At 47.7% G+C, this 15,531-nt stretch overlaps 1 protein-coding gene across 2 annotated transcripts; it reads right to left on the bottom strand.

Moving 5' to 3' along the window:
* Nucleotides 1–3,083: 3,083 nt before the first annotated feature.
* On the bottom strand, nt 3,084–15,263 carry C1s (complement C1s). Of its 2 annotated transcripts, none has more exons than XM_027428225.2 (12): nt 15,193–15,263; nt 12,784–12,927; nt 12,202–12,409; nt 11,760–11,937; nt 11,024–11,149; nt 10,022–10,221; nt 8,964–9,117; nt 8,088–8,203; nt 7,322–7,400; nt 6,693–6,824; nt 5,944–6,018; nt 3,084–4,654 (listed from the first exon to the last, which is right to left on the bottom strand). In XM_027428225.2, the coding sequence occupies exons 2-12, from the start codon at nt 12,804–12,806 to the stop codon at nt 3,858–3,860; spliced, it is 2,088 nt and encodes a 695-aa protein (XP_027284026.1). In that variant the 5' UTR covers nt 12,807–12,927; nt 15,193–15,263; the 3' UTR covers nt 3,084–3,857. The 2 variants fall into 2 exon arrangements, with proteins under 2 accessions (XP_027284026.1, XP_027284025.1); XM_027428224.2 differs by lacking the exon at nt 15,193–15,263 and adding an exon at nt 13,733–14,033.
* Nucleotides 15,264–15,531: the final 268 nt, after the last annotated feature.

Genomic DNA, 15,531 nt, shown 5'->3' with positions numbered 1-15,531 from the left:
AGTTCTAAAGGGAGGCTCTTTAAAAATTCAGGAAGTAAGCAGCTCAAAAGCCTCAGGAAGTCCCTGAAACTGGCCAGATGAACCAACCTTTTCCCTTCCCTGGTTATACAAGCAATGGGGACAGCGGAGGCCACTCAGACCAGCCAAGCTGCCTGGAAGAGGCTCAGCAGAGCAGAGTTGCCTGCAAGTCCTGCAGTGATTTCCAGGGCTCCAGCTTTCATGAACTGTCACTCATGCTGGGGTAAATTTTCAGCAATGTGGTTGCTTTTAAGTCATTCTTACTCTTGTAAGCAACCCCGGACCTATACTCCTATAAGTAACCCCACTAAACTCATTAGTTCACAATTAAACTTGGAGGATATCCTGACTTTTGTCTGTCATTAATTCCCTATCTAGGGAGAGTAAATGTTAGTACCACACAAGTTCCTTCCTTCCCAAACCTCTCCCCACTTAGAAGGACCCCAACCTCATACTTAAGAACAAACAGTACAAAAGGGGACTGGAGAGATGGTTCAGGGGTAAAGAGCACTTGTTGCTCTTGCAGAGGACCTGGGTTCAGTTCTCAGCACCCATATGGCAGCTCACAACCATCTGTAACTCCAGTTCTAGGAGATCTAATGCCCTCTTCTGGCCTCTGCAGGCACCAGGCATGCATGTGGTACACAGACACACACTCAAATGCTCATAACATAAAACAAAAATACATCTTCTTCAAAAATAATTTTAAAAAGGACAATATACAGGTGGCTTGGACTTATTTTTTCTTTTTACAATTATTTATTCTCTCTCTCTCTCTCTCTCTCTCTCTCTCTCTCTCTCTCTGTGTGTGTGTGTGTGTGTGTGTGTGTGTGTGTGTGTGTGTGTGTGTGTTCACCATGGCACATGTGTAGAAGTCAGAGCACAACTTGTAGGAGTTAGCTCTCTCCTTCCATTGTGTGACTTCCAGGATTTGAACTCTGGTCTTCAGGCTTGGCAACAGGCTCTTTTTACCTACTAGCCTATCTTACTGGACCCATCATATGTGTGCTTAGTGCTGGAAGAAACCAGAAGAGATCATCAGATCCCCTGGAGCAGGAATTACAGACAGTTGTGAGCTGCCATGTAGATGCTGGGAATTGAACCCTGATCCTTTGAAGAGCAGCCAGTGCTCTTAACCTCTGAGTCATCTCTCCAGCCCTGTTTCTCATGGATTTGTTATTGCTGTTCTCTGTTTGTTTGTTTGTTTGTTTGTTTGTTTGTGGTCTGTTTTACTTTGTGAGACAAGGTCTGGAGCCTAACTCTGTAGCACAAGCTAGCTTTGAGCTCATTCTGTAAGGCCACCTGGACAGGTGCTCAAAGTCCTCTTGCTCTTGCTCTCCGAGTAGCTGGGGTTGACAGGCCACTAGGCCCAGCAAGATGTTTTGCAGTTCTGGTTAACTGGTGATATGTTTACCCTTGAGGAGAAGTGAACTTTTGAACTTTCACTATTTTTCCTCTCTGCAAGATCAGAGTCCTTTGTTGATAAGCTCCACACTCCTGCTCACTCTGGCAAACTGTTCCAAAAGCTGCCTCTCACAGCAGACAGGCAGAGCCCTGCCCCCACCCCCAGGTTCTGTTTCTTTTTGTTTGTTTTGTTTTCATTTTTGTGGGGCTAGGGATTGAACTCAGAGCCTTGTTCATCCTGGGGCAAGCACTATACTGCTGAGGCAAACTCGGTCCATAGTATCATTTTAGTGTGTGTGTGTGTGTGTGTGTGTGTGTGTGTGTGTGTGTGTGTGTGTGTGTGTGCCTTCCTGCATGTACACACCAGGGTTCTCATGTGGAAGTCAGAGGACAGCTTTGGGGAAGTTAGTCCTCTCTTTCCACCGTGTGGGTTTTGGGGGGGGGCTGTCAGGCTTGGCAAGTGCCTTTACCCTCCTAGCCATCTCACAGACCCTTCTTTTAAATTTTATTATTATTATTATTATTATTTATTTCTATTTTGTTTTGAGACAGGGTCCCATTAGGTAGTTCTGGCTGGCCTGGAATTTGCTATGTGGACCAGGCTGGCCTCAAACTCTCAGATATACACCTGCCTCTGCCTCCCCAAGTGCTGAGACATAAGGCACACAATGCCATATCCAGTTCATCCCCCCCATTTATTGTTATTTATGTGTGCATATGAGAGAGGGAGAGAGAGAGAGAGAGAGAGAGAGAGAGAGAGAGAGAGAGAGAGAGAGAGGGAGGGAGAGAGAGAGAAAGAGAGAGAGAGAGAGAGAGAGAGAGAGAGTAATTGGCCACATATATGCACACTGTGTGTGGAGGTCGGAGTACAATGTTGAGAAATCAGCTCTTGCCTTCCACAGATCTGGGGCTGGAACTCAGAGCTTCAGTCTCCAGCCCTGGACTCTCCTTCTCAATCCTTAACCCTTGTGAAAACAGGTCAGACTCCATGTTTTCATCTTTTAAACTGCTGTATCTCTGCTAGGGATGTAGCTCAGTGGGCAGAGTTTGCCTAGCATTCATGATGCCTTGAGTTCGATCCTCGACACGGCATAAACCAGGCCTGGTAGTGTACGTACACTGGCAATCCAATGCTCAGAAAGTGGAGGCAGGAGGACCAGAAGTTCAAGGTCATCCTTTGCTACAGAGTTCATCTGAGGCCAACCAACCTGGGTTATGTAAGATCCTATCACAGCCCTTCCTAACCTGTCTTAGGAACTGAGACACCACTCAGCAGCAAAATTACAGTTATGAATGCAATGAAATGACAATAAATTTGAATAAAACTAAATGAAATTAATGGATAAGGGTTCCTAACACCACCAGAAATGTGTTTTCCCATGGTGGCAACTCAGGTTGAGAACGGCTGCCCTACCTTTTTGTTGTTGCTGTGTTTCAGGGCTGGAACAGATCTTATATCTCAGTGGTATTGCACTTACTTAGAACATGAGACCTTTGGATCCAATGCTCAACACAGCAAGTCAACACATACATACTAGCTGTGTTGGCACAGACCTGTAATCCTAGCACTAGGGCAAACTAAGGCAAGGGAACAATAAACTCCAGCCACATAGTGAGTCAAGCAGTGTAGATGACATAATGAGATCTCATCACACACAAAATCCTTATTCAATGGTCCTTTTTCATGATGACATTCTTGCAGAAGAGATTTCATTTTGTTGCCAGCTTTCTTCCATAGATTCAGGGAAGCTCTCTCAGAACTTTTGGCTGTCACATTTTGTCACAGAGCTCAATGACTGACAAATTGGCCAAAACTATGCTCCCCCTGCAAAAAGCAGGCCAAGAATGTTCGATTTTTTTTTAACTGTCATCATATTGCATGGTACAAAGGAATGCAAATCATAAGAAAATTAATTTTTAGGAGACAGATTGAGACAACTCACAAAGGAAACTAAAACAGTCCATCCTAACCTCATGGTATTCAGTAAGTCTCAGGAAGAAGAAAGACTGAATTTCCTGTTTACATGATGGTTAAAGAGGAGCTGCTGATGCCTGAGTTCCATCCATGACAAGGTGCCCTGTCATTTCCCTCCCCTGAGGTCAGCCAGATTAGAAATACGCTTTATTGTAAGCATAAGGGACTCCAAGGGTTACAAATGGAATCCCAAGCAGGTAAAAGGGGGGGAGTTAAGAAACCCCTGTAGAATGGTGTAAGACAGAAGAGCCTCTGCCATGTTGTTACCAGTAACAGGCAGGAATTCACACCTGGATAATCAACACACCTGGATCAGACCCTCCTTCCATCCAGGTGTCTTGGCAATCAAGTTCCGTGTTAATCGTACTCCTGCATCTTCTCTCCATCATTGTGAGATAATGGGACTATCATAAGGGTCTGAGAGCATGCACTGGTGGGAGGGTCTGGCCGTATGTATGGGTTAGTCCTTACTGGGGACACTATTCTCCTGCATCGTCTTCACGATCCAATCCATGTAGTTCTTTACCTTTGTGTAGATTCCATAGGTCCCACACTTTTTCCCCCAGGACACTAGGCCTGCCACATAGAATTTGGGGTCCTTTACATTGGGGACCTGCAAAGCAAAAGCCCCACCACTGTCCCCCTGACAGCTATCAACACCTTTCTCTCCAGCACAGATCATGTTGCTGGTGAAAACGTAGTCATCCGCCCTCACTTTGGAGTTCTCCCCTTTCACCTGTTGGCACTTCTCTAAAGAGGTCACAGGTAACTTTGCCCCTTTGAGTTGGGGAACAATATTTCTCTTCTCTGTTCGGCCCCACCCTGAGATCAGTCCCAGGTCATTCTTTGAGGGGTTGTACTCTGAGGAGGTACCTGGCAGGCAGATGGGGGAGACAGTGGGCCCCATTTTCACGGGGTCTTTCAGCTGCACCAGTGCAATGTCATTGTCAAAATTTGTCCGTGTTTCTAGGTCATCCGCTGGCTTCCAGCCTGGATGAATAATCACACGTTCAGCGGTGAGCCTCTGGGCATTCGCCAGATGTTCCATTCTCACAAATGTGGTCCCCACATACATAGATGGGTCAGAGTTTCCCTCCACAACATGAGCGGCTGTCAACACCCAGTACTCGTCAATAAGAGCCCCACCGGCCCGTGGGGACTCAAAGAAGACTTGCCAAGGAAAACTCTGGATCTTTGCAGGGAATCCTCCAAATATCCTCTGCTGTAATGCAATGGGCTCAGTGGGTACCCCACAGACTAGAAAGGAACAAGAACAAGATAGGGAGATGCAGGAATCAATGCTGGCCTCTGGAAAACACAGCCACTCAAATACGGTACCCAGTGGGTGGCTCCAGAATGTCTTAATCAATGTCATTTGGTCAACTACCTCCACAACTACCTCCACTGACTTATCCTAGAGTGGGAGTTTGAATGTCATTGGCCCCCATAAACTCAGGGAGTGGCACTATTAGGAGGTGTGGCCTCGTTGAAGTAGGTGTGGCCTTGTTGGAAGGAATGTGTCACTATAGGGGTGGGCTTTGAGGTCTCCTATGCTCAAGTTATTCCTTTTGGTTTGGATCAAGATGTAGAACTCTCAGCTTCTTCTCCAGCACTATGTCTGCCTACATGTCACCATGTCCCACCATGATGATAAAAACCTCTGAACTATAAGCCACCCCAATTAAATGTTTTCCTTTATAAGAGTTGCTGTGGGCTGGGCATTGGTGGCACACACCTTTAATCCCAGCACTCGGGAGGCAGAGGCAGGCAGATCTCTGTGAGTTGGAGGCCAGCCTGGTCTCCAGAGCGAGTGCCAGGATAGGCTCCAAAGCTACACAGAGAAACCTGTCTCAAAAAAACAAAGAGGGGGGGAAGGGAGTTGCCATGGCCACGGTGTCTCTTCACAGCAATAGAAAGCCTAAGACACCATGCCTCACTTAACACTTCTCCTTTGCCAGCGTCAAGCAGGCTTAGGGTCAAGATTGACAGGAGGCTTATGTGAACAACTGAACCCAGATGAACTAGTGTTTTACACTGTCCACAGCTTGACTCACAGTCTCTGAGGCACATGAGGCCAGAGACCCAACAAGAAGCTCATGCTGGGAAACTTTTAACCTCACACAAACTGTGGAAGCAAGCTTTCTACCTCCAAATGATATTCAGATGAAGCCCTTATCTAGAGGATGTGGGGAGTGTCTCACTGTGTAGTTCACATTGGTCTCACGATCCTATCAGCATCCAGAGTGCTGGGATTACAGGTGCACACCACCAGGCCCAGATCTGCTAGTGTGGTTTGTTCTGGATTCCCCTAATGCCTAATGTGGCGCCAACTGTTGATGTTGGCAGACTTTCCTATTTCCCTTCAAGTCAGCCTGAGCTGATACAGTTGAAGGAATTCCACAGCCCAGGGTTACTGCCACTCCACTGTGCTGAACTCTGGGATGCCAGGATTAAGTCCTTTCCTGGGAGGGTTATAGCTATTTTATGTGATACCTGCTCCCAGTATGTACAGCTATGGTTTCCACCCACACCACAGCCCAGATTACCTGGAACACATTTTGGGAGCTCTATGCCCAGTTCGTCATTCACCCAGCTCCCATTAGCAGCGCAGCGATACTCCCCTGGAAGAACACAAGGGACACATGTCACACTCAACACACCTCTCTTCCGTTCTCAAGTTTATGCAAAACTTCAGCTCCTCTGGACTTTGAAGAGGGAACCATATCAAACCAGCTAGAAAAGAAACTTCACCCAGGAACGATGGCACTGGCCTGAAATCCTGGCATTTAGGAGGTAGAAGCAGGAAGATAGATCTAGGCCAGCCTTTGCTACATAGAAAAGGCAAAGCCACCCTGGGCTATGGGAAACTCTATTTCAAATAAAAAATTAAGGAAATGGGGAGGAAGAGGAGGAAGGAGGAAGGAGAGGGGAATAGGCCAGGCTCACTTGAACAACTCCGACCTTTCAAATGCTAAGATTACAAACCTCCATCACCATGCCTGCCCTCCTGTGGATTTCATATGAAACAACTGGTCCAAAGTCAGATAACCACATGAAGAAGGAATTCCTGCTGCAGCTGTGATATTAAGCAAGTGACCTCTATGATCCCCATGAATGATCCCTGAGAACATAGCCCACCCCGCATGCCGACGGTGTCGTTAGACTAAGTGAAAAGGATGACAATGTGTGCTCTTAGTCACTTGTGCACAAACTCTCCAACCAGAGAGATAGTGGTAATCACTCTCCAACTCGTTCACACCCCTCCCTCTCTCTTCTTCTAGTAGAAGAAACCTACCGCCGTGTTCTTCATGTTCCATGTAGTAATATGGCTCCTCGCACGAGTACTGGATGACAGAGCCAAACACAGTGTTTTCTGGATCGTCAACTTTACCATTCTGAATGGGTTCCGGAATACCACAGTCCACAGCTACAAGAGGCAGCAGGGAAATGGATAGTCAGGACAGTCAGTTCCCCCCAGAAAGAGTTAGGGATCCATTTGATCCTTACTCTTCCTTAGCCACATCCATGACCATGCCCATGATGAGTCTTCCAATACCAACTCTTTTGTGGCATCTTCTCTAACCCAGCTCTCCAGCTAACTGAGACCTGACAATCTAGATGGCCCTTGAAAGCGGCCATCTTTCAAGGAGGAACCTAGTTCTCTGGTTGGCAGAGGCTCCTGTGTGAGCCCAGAATACCTCCCTTAGAGCAGTCCACCACATACTCCATTGCCCCCCTTTTTAGAAGAAACACGTCAGTCTAACTGGCCTAGGACTAGACAAGGGCTAGACAGTGCTCCATAGCAGGCTTTCCTTTAAAAACCACAAGTCATTCATTCTCTCTCAAGTCTAAAAGGAAACCATGCATGTGAATTCTGACGTGTCTATTATCCAGTTCCCTTTGGGAGGGGAAAGAGACACCTACGCTGACATTGTAGTCTGGAATTACTCCACTGTCCATTGCTTTGACAAGTAGAATAGAAGAATGCTGAGCCAACATTTCCCTGAAGAAAACAGATGTCAACATTAATTTATAAAAGCATATGGCAAATCAAATCCAATAATGAAATTGATCTCTGGCCTTGGATCAATGAAAAGTCCTCATCAAAAGAGGCTAGAGCATCTTCAGAAGAGTAACCCTGAGCACCCAGGAGCTGAGGCTGGAAGACTGCTTTTGTTATGTAAAGCGTGAAGGGACCTTGGCCGAATCCATGGATGACCAGATTGACAGGGGGCAGGGGAATGTAAAGAGACACATAAACACTGAAAGGACAGAAGAGAAGAGGGAGACAGGAAAAGTCCTGTCTGCCCCAGGGGAACAGCAGGATAGATAAGTAGGCAGGGGTCTTTCTTTTAAAGGGGTCCTTTGCACCTGCATGCAGACTATGCAATCATAGAACCCTGGGCTGACCAGGGTACTGCCTGAGTGCATTCTGCCAGGTGACAGGCAGACCAGCATAATGCCTGAATCATTACAGCTCTACCCCAACCTTTCAGCGCCCTTCCCCAGGAAAACTGAGGGTGGAGAGAGCAAGATGGCCCAGGAGCTCCAGACCTCACAGGATGGACAACCTTGAGCCACTCCATCTATGGTTGAGGTGTTAATGTCTTGGTCAGGCAGCAACAACCTCACAGGCTCAGGTATCTGATCTGGAACCAGAGACTAGGGAGAAGTCCAAACAGTACTTTACCTCTACAACTTCAAATCCGTCCACACAGGATATCTTCACCACATCTTTAAACACATATTTTGCCTTTTCAGGCACCCAAACAGAATTGGCAGTGATTTCCTTGGGACAAGGGATTGCTTGGGGGGTGGGGGGGGAAGAAATGAGATTTTACTAAACAGTTGGAAACCGTGCTAGTTTACATAATTCCCACATTTTTTTTTTGAGCCTAGGCTAGACTGGAACTTGCTACGTAGCCCAGGCTGGTCTCAGACTTGCAGTAATTCTCCTGCCTCTCCTTCTCCAGTGCTGGAATTATAGCTGCATAATACCATCCCCAGACATTCTCACACTTTCTGTGAATGGGGAGAGGGTCTGACATACCAATGCAGAGGCTGGTGGAGGAACCCTGGTGCCTGCTCTGTCAATCACTTTCTGCCTTACCCTCTTGAGATGGGTATCTCACCATACCTGGAGCTTACCATTTCTGCCTAGGCTAACTGACCACCAAGACTTGGTGATTCCCCTTTCTCTGCCCATCCACTCCCAAACACGGAGTTACAAATGCACCTGGTTATGCTTAGATTCTGATGTGATACAAGGACCCAAACTCAGAGCCTCGTGATTGCCCAGCAAATGCTCTTGCACACTGACCTGTCTCCCCTGCCCCATTCTCGTGCTTCCTACAATCTTCCCTTGTCCTCAGTTCTAATGTCTACTGTTTTAATGAGGCAGATGTGTAAATGAATGAGATGCCACTAATTAGCTGTCCTCTCCCTGGTGTCTGCATTTAAAAGAGTAGTTAAAAGATTACTAACCAAACAACAGTCTATTTGTTTTGATTCTGTACGTCCAAAGAATTTAGTAACACCAATCAAAAAGGCACTTTTAGTTACTCACGGTCTCCATGGTAACGAAGCTTCCAGCCTTTTCTTTGCTCTGTTAGGTCCGTTTGAAAGACAATGTCAAGAGTGTTACTGTGGGTTTCAATAGTTAGTGGCCCAGGGAACCCATTGCCACAGTAAGGACCAAATAGTTGATTTTTTGCAGCAAACTGAAAAGAAACATATATAAAATCAGGAGAAAAATCTAAAGGACAGAATCAAATGGGAGCTATGAAAATAAGATTGGCGCAATATAAAATAAGAAACAAGCAAACAAAAGGATAGGTGGAGGGGAGATAATTTTAATTTCAAAAACTGAACCTGATGTTATCACAGCTACCGGGAAGACTGGGACAGGAGGATTACAAGTTAAGGTCAGACTGAGCAATGTAATGAGAATCTGTGCCAAAATTTTTTTGAAAAGGAAAAAATATAGAAAAGGGCTATAAATGTAAGTCAGTAGTAGAGCACTTGTCTAGCATGCATGAGGCCGAAGGTTCAGTCCCCAGTTCAGGAAGGAATAAGAGGGAGAGGAGGAAAGAAAAATGAAAAGAAGGAGGAGAAACCTCTCACTGGTGTGGTAGCTAACATCTGCAATCCTAGCACTCAAGAGGCTGAGGTAGAAGGGTTTTTTGAAGCCAGCCTGGGCTACATAAAACCCTGCCTTAAACTGGGAGGTGGTGGCACTTACCTTTGATCCTAGTGCTTGGGAGACAGATGTGGGTGAATCTCTGGGTTCAAGGCTAGCCTGATCTACAGAGTGAGATCCAGGGCAGCAGGGCTACACAGAGAAACCCTGTCTCAAAAATCCAAAACCAAAAACCAAAACAAACTTGCCTTGGGGAAGGAGCAGGATAAGGATGAAGATGAGAGAGAGAGAGAGAGAGAGAGAGAGAGAGAGAGAGAGAGAGAGAGAGAAGAGGTGAACTAAGAAGATTTAGGTCTGTGGTAGGGCGTTTGCCTAACGTGTGAAGGCCCCAGATTCATGCCCAGAACCATGGAGAAGGAGGCTGCAAGAGAAGTCTCAGCAATCTAAATGAGTTGGGGCGGGAGCCAAATTCATCATCTACGCACGAGTAAACTGTCCTGGCAGTTCCCCTCCGAGTCAGCTGGTTCCACATCAAAATCTTCTCTCCGGATAGTCACCACCACTTGGAACCCCTCCTCCAGCAAAATCTGGTATTCACACCTTGAGTTCTCGGGGTATGGACTGGGATAATTGGGGCTTGAAATCTCCCCAATCAGGGCAGTGAATACATTCCCACTACAATTGACTATAGGAGAAAAAGGAGAAAGGACCAGTCAAATATAGGGACAAACAAGAAGTCCCTGCCCTCTTCTATTTCTCTTGCCATAAGCTCAGAGTCCTCTGTTTGGATTAGCCAGAGATCTGTTCCCTGAATGAAGCCTCCAAGGGACAATTAGCCAAAGTGCTTATGAGTAGAGCTAGTCAGTGGCTATGCAGTGTCTCTCTGCTTGTCATGGAACTTTCCATAGTTGTGAATAGCCTCAGGCAGTCTCTCTTTTCCATTTAGCTAACTTTACCCTGAAGCCTTGTGTTGTGTTTTGGATCTTAAATATCTCCCAGAGCAATACATCCTAAGGCTCAGTCACTGGCCTGTGACACTATTGTGAGATGATGGATTCTTCAGAAGGTAGGGCCTAACAGGAGAAAGTTAGGTCACTGGGATACCACTTTGGAAAGGAAACTGGTACCCTTGCCCCTTCCTCTTGGCTTCCCAGATGCCTTGAGGTGAGCCGCTTTGCTCTACCACATGGCGCCCTTATATGATGCTCTGCCATACCACAGACCCCAGAACAATGGATCCAACTGACCAGGGACTGAAACTTCTCAAACCGTGAACCAAAATGTTTACCTTCCATCATTTGGTTTATCTCACCTTTCATAGCAATGTAAAGCTAATGCACCTTATCTTCCCACCCCACCCAGTTTATGGATAGAGAAAATCAGGAGCCGTTTGAAGGGAACGCCCGTTCGTAACTGGAAGGATGGACTAAGCCTGCAATCCATTCCAGATCCTAGGGACCATGAAGACCTCTTGATGCCAGGCTCACCTCCGCAGTTCCTCATGTCATCGTGGAGGAAGTATTCTGGGGGACAGGAGCAGAAGTAACCACCAATGAAATTATTGCAGAAGTGGCTGCAAGGGACATCTGTAAAATCTGTGCATTCATTTATATCTGCAAAAAAAGGAGAGAAAATACAAGGTCAAAGACAAAGACCTAGAAGGAAGAATGACGTTAAGGCCAAACCTATAAGGATGAGGAAAAGGCTCGTTACTTAAATACTCTCAAAGCTAGGCATGTTTGCTCAGGCATGTAATGCCAGTATTCAGGTGGCTGAAGCAGAGGACTGACATGAGGTTCAAGGTCAGCCTGGGCTACAGTGTAAAGAGAGAGAGAGAAGAAAGAAGGAAAGGAGGGAGGGAGGAAGAGAGGGAAGGAGGGAAGGAAGGAAGGAAGGAAGGAAGGAAGGAAGGAAGGAAGGAAGGAAGGAAGGAAGGAAGGAAGACTCTACTGCTCAGAGAACATCGGGGAATAGGGGGCAGAAAGAATGTAAGAGCCAGAGGAAGGGATGGAAGTGTTGTTAGACGCTGTCCGGCAGGCATGACAGGGCCATTGCACTTAGACTCACCGAAGCTATTATTACCTGCACAAGACCATGCCTGTGAATACCCTGTCATGGAGTGGGGAGGGACTCATGAGGCCCCACCCCTCCCTGACAATCTGTAGGCAACTAATTCATTGCTGGAGGAAAGAGACATATCATATCCTAAGAGTGATGTCTTACCTACGGCAGCGTAATATGCAGCAAAGCCAGTAAACCGCTCTTCGTTGGAGAAGTCTGACCTAAAGATCACCTGGAGTTTATTGTATGGCATTTGAAACTCTTCCACAATGGGGGAGTTGGCATTCTTGCTGGTCCTCTGCCCACAGAGTCTCCCTTCCTCGACGCCTCCTGAGATTATCTAAGAGAAGAGTCAAATTTAGAAGTAAAAAATAGACAGAGAGAATAGAATCTTTACTTCCGATCTCTGTGTCAACCCCCCCACCCCACCCCCAGTTCTGTGTATCAGACCCAGGAACTTGTACATACAAGAGAAGTGCTCTCCCACTGAGCCATGCCCCCAACCCATAGGACAGCTTGACACCACACTGTTCCCCAACATCCTCCTCATCCCTCCCGACCTGTCTACCCTCCCATCTCTCTTCCTCATATGCTTGCAATATACCTGCACCGAGTCATATTCGCAGTTCTCTGACAGCTCCATGTCCAGATGGGTGAAGTAGAGGCGAATCCCAAACCCTTCTGGGACTTCTATGTCCCACGTTTTCTCGATCTCATTGGGGTACGCCTGAGGATAGTTAGGGGACAGGATCTCCCCATGCATGGTAGGCTCGGCAGAAAATGATGCCAAAACAGAAAACAAGACAATGCACCTGGAAGGGCGGGGGAAGCACAGAGAAAAGTGGGGAATTCGGGCACCAATGGCTTCATGCACAACTCTGGCATCTGTCAGCAGGAAGCCAACGGGGAAAGGAAAAGGCAGCTGATGCGACATGGTATAGACTAATCTCGGAATAAATATATAAAAGTTATCACTCAGGCTTCAGATCTGAGCCCTCCCTTGAGAAAACGGGAAGGCACACGCGGTAACCGTGTGTGTAAGGCCCACACTCTGGGGGCAGAGGAAGGATGGCGAGTCCCATAGTAGCCTGAGCTATCAAGTAAGACCCTGCCTCAAAAATATGGAAGAGCGAAAGCAAGTGGGGTTGGCGTTCATGCACATTTCTGTAGGTACCTGACCACTTACCATGCCTCTGGTGATTTGCCCATGGCTCTCTGGTTCTCTGGACCTCTGACCTTGAAACTGAAGGGCGCGTGGCCTGGCTGTCTTTATCCAGCAAATACAGGCACCTGCTTTGGTGGTGAGGGGCCACCCAGGACTCAGTGTCACCTTTGGAAGAATACCAGACAGATGAGTTCCTGTCAGTAACCATCACTACCTGGCCTGTCACACCCTCCCAGGTCAGGCGATTTCAACTGACTTCCTAGACCAGCTCGTCTTAGCCCTCTTCCTCTTTGCTGCCCAGAGCCATCTACCAGTTGTTCTGCAAATGAATGAAGAGCCTGTCCCATCCTTTGTGTTGCCCTCCACCTTGCATCAGTGATTCTGTATTTCCACTCAGGTCTGTCCATCCTGCACACCCACCTGGGACAGTTCCCAGCCTCTTTCAGAACACCCCCCACCACCACCACCGTTCAAGCCAGCCTCTGTGACATGCTCATTGCAGGTGCTTCTGCGGTGGCCACTGAGGGAGGAAAGAGCTGCTTTCCAAAGGGACAGGAAGGGACCTTGGGAGGAAGCCTAATCAGAAGGAAAGTGTTGCCCCTGCTATGACAGGGTGGCACCAGTAAGGGAGAAAAGGACAGCTGACTGAGAAACGTTGGGACAAGAGAATATGGCTTATTTTAATTCTCTGAAGTTGGTTTGTTTCGTCCTTTTTAAAAGGCAAAGTGTCTTCCCCTAGTTCCCAGAAAAGTCTCTCACAAATTGCCTTTACCCGTGAAAACACTGCTGTGTGGGAAGACGAAGCTGGGATGGGGTTCAGCATATGAGAACCCAGCTACATTCTGAGATCCTTCCAGCCCTCCATCTTTGCCCCCATGCTCCAAGCCTTGCTCTACACGGCGGTTCCCTGTCCTTCCCTGCTCCTCCATCAAAGCTTTGCTCTCCAAGGTTTGCTTTTTAAAGTTGTTACCTTCAGGAGCTGATGGGAACAAGTAGGTCAGTCTCCTCTCCTGCCACTGGCCATGCTGGGAAGACCCTGCCGCTCCAGAGGAGTCAGCCTCTGCAGGAACCTCCGCCTAACCTCCCTGTCCTGACTGCTCCTAAGATTCCCTACCCGAGTGTGCATGTCCAAAATTCCCTGTTCCAAAACAGAGGGGGCTGGGAGACCACAACATAGGACAGGGCGACTCAGCCTCGATCTTAGAGCTCCCTCTGCTTTTCAAACAAGAACTGTGTCGGCCTCCCTGGACTGAGAGATCCCGCTATGCAGAGCTCTCCTGAGAAAAGAGCAGTGGGGAATTCTGAGATTGCCTAATTCTCTCTTTCAGCCAAAGGGTGTGTTTCAGAGCTTTCGGCGAAGTCAGGTGGTTTATTTTAAAAGCGGGGAGGGGTTGATAGGAGGGGGAAAGCTAAACTCACAAAGTCCAGCCCCAGGGTTGATAGGAGGGGGAAAGCTAAACTCACAAAGTCCAGCCCTCTATCTGTGTGAGTCACAAATATAGAGAGTCATCCCAAGTAAGGGGAAGTCGTTGTCTAAAGGCAATGGGAAGCAAGATGGCTCAGCTTGGGAAGTTGGCTATATAGTAAGACCTTGTCTAAAAAGAAAATTAGCCAGGTGGCTCTCGCCTTTAATCCCAGCACTCGGGAGGCAGAGGCAGGCGCATCTCTGTGAGTTCAAGGCCAGCCTGGTCTCCAGAGCGAGGTTCCAGGACAGGCTTTAAAGCTACACAGAGAAACCCTGTCTCAAAACATAAATAAATAAATGTTTTAAGTAGTCCCATCCTGGCCCCTTATCTGAACCTGGCAGGAATCTCTTCATATTTAAACAGAAATGGGTCCCCCATTAGTACACTGTCCTTTGGCTACTGGACATCATCCCAGGAAGAATATTCCTGTGAAGAAATAGCAGGGCACTATATCTCTAAGCCTGCTGCCAAGCCTGAAGTACGGACCACTCCAGACAAGTCCAAAGCTGAGCCCACTGTACCACAGAACCCCACGAAAGCCCAGAAGTCCCCTGTCCATCTCTCCAACAGCTGCAGCCCATTAAGCTGTTAGTGCCCCCTCGGTGATGACGAGATCCTGTACAGCCAGTGTGGGGAGGGATGGCGGGCCTGGGTCTGCTGGTGCTTAGGTGCTCAAAGTTCAGGGAAAGCCCAGAAGTGAAGAGCGGGAATATTCCTGCCCACGTTCCAGGCAGCGGCCAAGAACTGAGACCAAGCCGCATACAAGAACCACTTGAAGGGTCTTCACATGGGAAAGAGAGGAATGGCGAAGTCCCAGGCACAGAGCTCCCACGGGGAGGACCACCCCGGGCCAACAATGGCTGTTTCAAAATGTGAGGCCTTCCTAGGCCTCTGAGCTCCACGGGTAAGCACTGCAGCCACCCCCTCTCCACCCCACCCACTTGAGAGGCAAGGGTTCTCTTACTCTGAGAGCGAGGACAACAGGGAAATATGTCCCTGTCCCTTTGCAGTGAAAGTGCCAGGGTTTGTTCATTTTCATTTCCCCACCCACAGATCCTGAAGCTCCCAGTACTTGCCCCACCTCCCCTAGCGTATTCCTGCCCCTAGGTAGCCATCTAGTGTTGAAAATGAAAACATGTTTTTAAAAAAATTTAAAGAACATCTTAGCTGCTGCTTGCAGCCCTTGTGACCGGGGGTTTTACTGAAGGAACCAGCTTCCCTTTTGGCAGCCATAACGGCCGAACACGTGCTTCTATGACCTTGTCCTAGACACTAGAAAGTCAGATGCCTGCCTCATGACAAG

This window comes from Cricetulus griseus, chromosome 8 (assembly GCF_003668045.3).
Source record: "Cricetulus griseus strain 17A/GY chromosome 8, alternate assembly CriGri-PICRH-1.0, whole genome shotgun sequence".
Classification (NCBI taxonomy): domain Eukaryota; kingdom Metazoa; phylum Chordata; class Mammalia; order Rodentia; family Cricetidae; genus Cricetulus; species Cricetulus griseus.
This window is presented reverse-complemented; position numbering and strand designations above follow the sequence as displayed.